Source organism: Condylura cristata, unplaced genomic scaffold (genome assembly GCF_000260355.1).
Source record: "Condylura cristata isolate star-nosed mole 26May11 unplaced genomic scaffold, ConCri1.0 scaffold00024, whole genome shotgun sequence".
Taxonomy (NCBI): domain Eukaryota; kingdom Metazoa; phylum Chordata; class Mammalia; order Eulipotyphla; family Talpidae; genus Condylura; species Condylura cristata.
In genome coordinates this window covers 30371897-30380483 of record NW_004567125.1, presented here as the reverse complement: position 1 = coordinate 30380483, position 8587 = coordinate 30371897, and the positions used below count along the sequence as shown (strand labels likewise).

Sequence of the window (8587 nt, the reverse complement as noted above, 5' to 3'; positions counted from 1 at the left end):
GGCATGCCTGGTGAAGGGCAGGGCTTGGGCAAAAGCTGGTAGTTGGCAAACCCTAGAAAGGCACATTCAGCGGGGGTTTCTGCTTCCCCACACACATACACATACATGCACACACACACACATACACATATATATGGGGCAACCCAGCATTGCCCACCCCCAGCCCCCCACACCCCCCAAGGGGTTAGACCCGAGCCTCTCACCTCCTGGACTTTTGGGCTATCTGACCTCTCTTGCCCAGAGGCCCCATCGTATTTTGTCACAAAATTCAGTGATTCTGGATTTTCCTCCATGTCTACACCCACCCCCACCCCCGCTTTACTGCGCCCTTTAAAACCAGAACAGCGTGTTTTGTAAACTTCGTGGAGGTGGAAGGGGCGGGAACTGAGCCGAGGACGCTTGCGCCGCTGCTGCCACCTGGTGGCCTCCGGGTTGGGGGAGTCGGGGACCACTCGGAGCAGGCTGCAGACAGGGCACCACGGGAGCAGACCTCAGGTGTGTCTGCCGCGCTGCCTTCCTGCGGCTGGGTGGCTGGGTCTCGAGAGGAAGGAGGAGGGTCCCAGGCAGGAGCCCTGGGAGGAGCGGGGCTAGCCACTCGCGGGACTGGGTATAAGCAAGGTTCTTGCAATTGGGGGGAACCCAACCCTGCACCCCTTTGGCCCCCTAGATCAGACTTTGCAGTTTTCTTTTTTAAAGATTTATTTATTTATGCAGACAGAGCTGGGGTACAGGCCAGAGGTGCAGGGCGGTGAGAGGATTCACCAGAGACAGAGTGGGGAGCAGGACAGGCCAACTGATGCTGCTGAGGGGAGCAGCGGGCAGGTCAGGAGAGGTCTGCTGCGCCATGTAGGTCAACTCCAGTGTGGGCGGGGATTGAACTCATGCTGAAGTGGCGTTAGCTTCTTAGTGCTGTGCTTTAAGCCACTGCGCCACCAGGGAGGGCCCTTTATAGAGTTTTGAGTGGTCATCCAAGATTGGTCTCCCAAAGACTGGGCATTTCTGGGACCTCCCAGAGGGAGAGATTAATACATGCACATGGAATGAATGAACACATGTATTTTCAGACTCCAGTTTGGGGATTTTGAGCAGGACACATGGGCTCCAGTCAGAATATGTCAGGATATTAAGGCTCCCTTAATAAATAAGGAAGCTCATTTATTAAGCTTTAAGATCCCCTAACAGCTCTGTGAGGTCAGCAGTATCATCAACCCCCTTTCACAATAGAGCAAACTGATGGAGTAGAGAATCCCCTCCCTGAAAATGCTTAGACCCCCTTTCTTTCTCCACATCTAGATCCTCCCACCGAGGAGCCCCCACAATGCAGTGCGCACAGACTCCCGGAGCCATGCTCCTAGGTCAGGGTGCCCAGCTCAGCGCCCTGGGATCAGGATGAGTCCCCTTTGGGCCCCCTCCAGTCTGCCCCAAGCCCAGCGGGCCAATGACATGCCTGTCCTTGCCCCATGGGTATCAGGCCCAGGCTGGGTGTGGCAGCTTCTGTTTCTGGGCTGTTCCCAGGGTTCCAGCCACATGATGTTGAAACAGGTGCTGGAGGGGATGGGTGGAGTGGGGATGGGGGCAGTAGAGGCGCCGGGTTGGGTCCGGGGGATGGGGAAGGTTCGGGTCACTTGGCCTGGTCTGACTCCTTCCAGGGCTCTGTAGTGTGGCTTCAGGCCAGCAGCTTGCCAGCTTTGGTCCTCAATGAGCACGTTGTGAGACAGGACAGCCACCTTCCTCTGGAGGCAGTTAGGGGGTTCAGAGCATCACACTATGGGCTGGATGAGACAGGCTGGCTATGCACATGCACTTAATAACCACCCCCTGTGATTTCGGTTATCAGTCTTCCTGTCCATGGGTGGGGGGGTCCCTCCTTTTTCTCCCTCGGCCTTCCAGGTCCTTGTTCCCAGGGCCGCCAAAGCTGGGCCCGTGTGCTTGGTCTCCCAGGAGCAGTGGGAGTGCAGCTGTCTGGGCCGGGCTGCCCTCCAGGTTGTCCTGCCTACCAGGGCCCAGCGCCCCAGCCTCAGGGTGTCCTGGCACCTGCCTCCTGTTTGCCAAGGGCAGTTCCATGTCCAAGATGGGCCCTGGCGCCCTCTGAGGCAGCTTCTTCTCCTCCTTGAGAGGCTTGGGTGTGTCCCCCTTGACTTCATCCCCGGACATGTTTACCACCAAGGCTTCTTGTGGGGACACCTCCTCCAGGAAGTCCGTGGGGCTGACCCATAGCCAGTTCTGGAAAAGGAGGGTGGAACAGAGGTTGCGGGTCGGGTCCTATTTCCCATCCACACAGGATGGGGTCGACTAGGTCCCTTCTGACTAAATTCTCTGGAATCCTGAGGCCGACTCACTAAAACCCCCTCCTCTTGGAAGGGTCCCCTGTTGTTTCTCCTCTCATGGCTGGCTTTGCAGGGCAGTGGGGCTAGCCCTAGCAATGGGCATGTGATCCTGCCCCAGACGCCCAACCTCAGGGATGGGTACATGATCCAAGCTGCACCAGTTGGTGATGCTGCTGAGACTTTTGCTCTGGCTAGTAAAACAGACACTCTGCTGCCATGGGGGAAGGCTGAGCCTGCCTGGGAGAGAAGCCTGCAGGGAAAACAGATATGGAGTTTTGGTCCCTGGATCCAGCTATGCCTGAAGCCTACCACTCTGGCAAACAAACCATTGGGTTCCTTCTTTATAGTATCCACCTTGAGGTTTGTTTCTGCTGAGGAAATGGCCCACAGAGGTTCCTTTTGGGGCTTTTGTTCACCCATCTGTAAATAGGGCAGTATTTTTTTTTTTTTTTGGGCCCTGCCTCTATGGTTTAGGTTGAATAAATGAGCGAATGCATGGCCATTACTGAGCAGAGTCCTGAAACAATAAACAGGATTTGGAATTAGAAAAAGGCCCTTACCTCTTTCCACTGGCTTCTAGGGAATTTGACTGCAGTGCTGGTGCAGGGCGTGGGCAGGGGTGGACACAGGCACCCTACTACCCTGGGAGGAAGAGAAGACAGTCAGGAACAGAGCTTTGGTCTGTTCTTACTTTTTCATTGTTCTGATGTGTGGTTCTCATCTCCATTAAGTGATAAAGGTGGTGAAGATGTGAACTGGGGGGAGGGTGTAAGAGTCTGGCAGAACTAGGCTCAAATTCCAGTCCTGTCCCCACTGACCATCAGAGCCTCAGTTTCCTCATTCGTGAGTACGGATGCCTACTTGATGTGAGTAGTTCTTAACAGTATCGCTGTTGCTGTACAAAGCCTGGGAGGGGGGATTGTGCAAATTACCTGTTCAGACCAAGGTAGCCAAGGATGCCCAGGAGAAAGATGCTCAGGAAGCTTCCCAGAGATGCCAGGAAGATGGACAACATGGAAATCTGGGCTTCTGGGGAAAGAAGAGTTTGGTTTGGGAGAAACAGTGCTTCTTCTCGGTGGGGAGTGAACAGGGAGAGCCAGGTCTTCCATCACCCCACTCTTGGTCCTGGCCCCCTCTACATCTTAGTTTCCTCATCCGGGATCAAAACTTGGCAAACTGTACATGCTCAGAACACTAGCTTCAGGCACTGCCACATCTGGCCCCTGTGGCTGCTCCCTGGGCCCTGACCAGTCCACTCCACATTAAACCTGCTTTATTGGTTCTCTTGGGAGTCGATTTCACTGCAAGGATAATAGGTGTTGGTCTCCAAGTCTGTCAGGGCTACCCATCCCCAAACAATGGAGCCTCAAATTTATCTTTGTGACAGGAGGTTATGCATTCGCTCACTCATTCAATAATATAGCCACCTTGTTCTTTTCTCCCCAGGAGCTCTTTAGGATGCAGGAGACAGAATCCCCTGAGGTGTCAGACTTGGAAGGAGAGGTGGTTACAGTTGGGGAGTGCCCAGAGGGAAGCACCGAAGGCTTCATGGTGGAGGGAGCTTTGGAGCAGAGTGGTGAAGGATGCATAAGAGTTTGCCGACAGGGAAACCCAAAGGGATTGCAACTGAGATGGAAAAATGCACAAAAATATGTAAAAATAAATTATTTTTTTTTAAAAAAGTTTGCCAACAGGGAGAACTACCACTGTAGGCAGAGAGGCTCGCATGGCTGTGGGAGGCTACAGGCTGTGAGTGGCTGGTGAGGGACGCGAGGCAGATTTGGCTGGGATGTTCTCCTGAAAGCCAGGCCCAGGAAGCTTGAGAAACACTCTCTGCGGCAGTGTGTGTTGGGCAAATACAACCCCCACTTCCACTCACCAATGCTGAAGTGCTGGGGCTGGCTCCAGGTGCCTCGTAGCCAAGCTGTATCCGCTCGCACCTGCACGGTGTAGTTTACACCAGCCCGCAGGCCATGGAGGGTGACATGGGTCTCTGCAGGAGCCACAGGCCACTCTGAAAAAAGGAGGCATCTGTGGGTCCCAGCACCCCTTGACTCCCTGTAGTCCAGGTTGTCCACCCTGGGGTAGGAGCAGAGGCTCATGGCCATTTTTGCTGGAAGCTCTACCCTTAACCCACTCAGTAACCTCAGACTTATTTGGAGGAGTATTCTTTGTTGAGATATGCAGTCAATGATATTATCTTTGCAAATTTGACCTTTCCCTCTACTCACCCCTTGCTCACTTCTGGCCACACATGCCACTTCCTCCCATCTCCCTAAAGGGACCCACCACAGGGCCTTTGCACTGACAGTCCCCCCATGTTGGTTCACCCTTTCTCCAAAATACCCACATGGTTTCCTCCTCCTGGCATTTATGGTCAAAGTCAGTGTTTATTTTGTCTCTCTTGCTCCCTCAGTGTCCCCAGCACCCCAGCACACTTTAGGGCTTCAGTATTAGTAAAATGGCATGGTCTTAAATATAGTCACTTATCACTTACCCATGGGGGCCCCTGAGAAATTCATCATTAGGAGATTTTGTCATCAAAACCTAAGAGCTAATTACACAACCTCCGCTTGCTACCTACTTAGGCTGTCAGGTACAGCCTATCAGACCCCCCCATTTAGATGTGATCTGTTGACCAAAAGGTTGTTAAGTGACAAGTGACTGTAAAGCACTCCATACAAATCCTTAAAAGGAGAAAACTGTTGCTGTCATCAAGAAGAAAAACTTCCTGACACCCTAAATCCATATTCTTTGTATATATTCAAGAGGACTATTCCTTGAAAGAAATTTGGGGGAGATCAGTGGATTTGGCCAGGGTCATTAGATTCATCAATCTTCATGGTTTGACTTTTGGCAAATAGACTCCTTTCAGCTATGCCATCCTGAGTAAGTCACTCAACCCCACTGGGCCCCAATCAGCTGATAGCAGGAAGTCTATGTCTTCAAGGCCAGAGCACCCCCCCCCCCCAGGTATCCTTGGTCAGCCCAGATATGAGCTGGGGTCTCGCTGGCCCGGCCTGTGCTGCAGGAGGTGGGCGGGCTGCAGGGCTGCCCAGCAGGGATTGTGGGAATGGCAGGAGGCTCCGCCCCCGACACCTGCTCTGTCCATCCAGCTGCCCCCCGCCCCCGATATAACTGAGCTCAAATCTAGGCTTGTCCAACCTTTGGGGAGGCGATTGCTTCTCTGTGTCCCCATCTGTGAACACAGTCACCCACTCCCTGGGCTTCAAATTGCTGGTCCCACAAGGACTGCCGTCCCCTTACGAGGCGCCTGGTCACCACCTGCCAGGCCCTCTTGGGGTCACTGACTCTAACACGCTCGTCTCAGGAAACCACAGCCCAGAAAGGGACAGTGAGGTGCCCACGGTCACTTGGCAAGGCACCCAGAGCGCCCCGCCCTCGCCTTTGGCTCTGTGCACCTACCGGTCACCTGGTTGCTGTCCTCATCTGTGCAGCGCACGACGTACCCCTTAAGGACACCAGGGCAGATGCCCAGCAGGGACGGCGTCCATTCCACGCACACAGAACTGGAGCTGAAATTCTTCACCGACACGTGTTGCGGGCTCCCAGCCCGCGAGGCTGCCACAGCGCAGGGCCACACTCACCACCGTCCCTCCCGCAGGCCCAGCCTAGCCCGCTCCAGGCCGCCCGGTAGCCCTGGACACGCAGCCAAGCTGGCATGGGTTCTAACCCTTACCCTCCGCTCAGGTGCCGTTACTTCCCCTCTCTAAGCCTCGGTTTTCTCATCGAGAAAGTGAAGAATGTGGCTCAAGAGTTGAGTCGGCTGACCTCTGTGCATCTCATTGGGCCATTCCTGCCTCCCGATGCCCAAAGACACCCCGGAATCCTCCCAGGACACCGTCCTGCAGGCTTGGGCCACTCACCATTGCCCCCAAAGTAGTAGGTAGACAAGACGGTAGACCAGGAGGTGAGCTTCTCTGGGTTTGCAGAGGCGAAAATCATGACGCGGTAACATACCTCCTGCTCCATGGCCCCAAACATTTGGCTCCAGCTGTGGGCTGCTAGGAGGATGAGCAAGGTCAAGCCAGTAGGTACACTGTTCGCACCTCTGCACCTTTGCAGCGGTTGTGGCTTCTGCGGGGGACACTCCTACTAGTGCTCCAAGACCTGTCCTCCAGGACTCCCTCCCTGTGCTTCCCCCAAACCACCCCCCCCCCAGACAGCCCTGACTCCAGGGGGCAGAGGTTATCTCTACCCAGCTCTGTCTTCCCCAGCTGGGGGCTCTTTGAGTGCCACACTGAGGTTGAGGTTCTCTGGGATCCTTGCCAGGCCCAGGGCGGGAGGTGGGTGGTTGAGAAGTTCCTTGGGTCATACGGCACCCTCTCGTGCTCTCCAGAAGTCTCATTAATGTGCCACCAGCATCCTGAGAGATGCCACCTTCCCTGGTGTTGGTGGATGTTTAACAAACACCTTGAGGTGTGAGACTCATTACCCACCAGAGGGCAACCTGCCCAGGGTTGAGCCCTGCCACCCCAGGATCCCAGCAGGAGGCTCTCAGACCACTGTGGGTAGGAGATGCTGGATCTCAGCCTTTCCTCAGCTTTTCTCTGTGTGACCTTGAGTAAGTAGCAAGGCCTCTCTGAACTTCAGACACGTCATCATGAACGGTCACTGTGGGTCTGAGCCCATCGGGAGCTGTGGTGCAGAGGGGGAGTCAGGACAAGTGGCACTAGGATACCCCTTCCATGAGGGTCCCCCTCCTGGGGCTCGCTCAACAGGCAGGAGGCAACGCTCTCCTTCTGGCCCTGGGACTGCCACACAGCGCAGTATGTCTTGCCCTGGGCTGGTGCTGGCCAATGCACGGTGGTCCCGTTGACACCAATGCTGACGTTCAGGACCCCTGTTTCTGCAAGGCAACAAGGAGGCACATCAGGACCACCACCTCACTCCCCCTGCCCTCAAGGTGGCCCCTGTCCTTCTCTCCCAACTCTGTCCCCGCAGAGCCAGGTGGGGAAACCAAGGCCCAGAGCAAAGTTGTGCAGTGCCCAGGTCCCATAGCAAGGTGGAACTCAAGGCCAGCCCCAGCCCCACTCATTGGGAGTTGGGAGCCAGGCCCCACAGGGCCAGTAGGGGCTGTCAAATGACTGAGTGCTCCCTCTCCACCCCTGCCTGGCTGTGGGCTTCCTGCCAGGACACCCTCCATTATCACTCCCTGTACTGCCATTACTCCCCCGCCAGCCTGGTGGGTGGCTCCTCTCCTGCAGCCTAGCTCAGCAGTGGGTGGGAGTGTGCAGGACAGGCCTCAGCCTGCCCAGAGCTCAGGGGCCCAAGGACATACCGGCTGGTCCCCTGGCTCCTCCCCCCACACCCAACAGTGAGGGCAGCTACACAAATCTGAAAAGCTAGTGTTGCTTCCCGTTCTGGAACACCATCATTTTTTTTTTCTTTTTAAGTTAAAGATACTTTAATTTTTTATTCCTGGTACTACTACCACAATGTACAGGGCAAGACACCCGATATAATGGAAAGAAAAAGAAAAAGCTACACTCAGATAAAAGGTCTTAAGAATGCACATCTAGTTGGCACGGCATTGCATACCGTAGGAGCTACACTTTTTGCAAACCGTGGCTGATAGTCCTAGGCAAGAAGGGTCTCCTGCTTAAGCTGCAGTAGCTTTCCTGACCATGCACAATGGTGGCAGAGGTTGGCGGTTCCTCCAGTGTTAGGGACGACAGTGTCAGAATAACCTGTAGCTTTCCTGACACCCCCGTCCTTTCTCCTGCTGAAGACTGTAGCTGCTTTTCTGCTGAAATTTTAGAATCTGCTGTTACCATAGCTACCACTTCCACCACCCTAGGGCCTGCCAAAGCTTCTTCCACTAAAACTGTGCCAATTCAATGGTCCAAAATTTGCTGTTGCCCATTATAATTCCCCAAATCATTGTAGTTTCATAGATGCCACCACCAATCTTTCTTCCTTCATGGTAAGCATCATGTGCTCCACCACCATACCACATCCACCACCCTGGTTTCCACATCCTGGTCCTCACCACTATAGCTGGCACCAACACCACAGCCAGGACCACCACCTTACACAGGACCACCAACAGCTAGGACCACCACCACCACCATAGTCAAGCACTGCCAATACAGCCAGGACCATCACAACCAGCCCACACCTCAGCCAGCACAGTCACCACTGCCACCGCCGCCGGGACCACCAGAGCCAGCTCCGCCACCACACCAGGACCACCGCCGCCGGGACCACCAGAGCCAGCTCCGCCACCACACCAGGAC

General features: G+C 54.8%; 1 protein-coding gene across 1 annotated transcript in view; it reads right to left on the bottom strand.

Moving 5' to 3' along the window:
* Positions 1-932: 932 nt before the first annotated feature.
* The window catches only part of IL12RB1 (interleukin 12 receptor, beta 1), a 23266-nt gene continuing 15611 nt past the window's right edge, over positions 933-8587 (bottom strand). Inside the window, exons 10-16 of the mRNA XM_012728928.1 lie at positions 7030-7197; positions 6215-6352; positions 5754-5909; positions 4207-4341; positions 3260-3356; positions 2888-2969; positions 933-2223 (exon numbers count right to left, since the gene is read on the bottom strand). Coding sequence (XP_012584382.1) covers positions 1834-2223; positions 2888-2969; positions 3260-3356; positions 4207-4341; positions 5754-5909; positions 6215-6352; positions 7030-7197 — 1166 coding nt within the window. The 3' untranslated portion in view covers positions 933-1833. The remainder of the gene's footprint in view (positions 2224-2887; positions 2970-3259; positions 3357-4206; positions 4342-5753; positions 5910-6214; positions 6353-7029; positions 7198-8587) is intronic.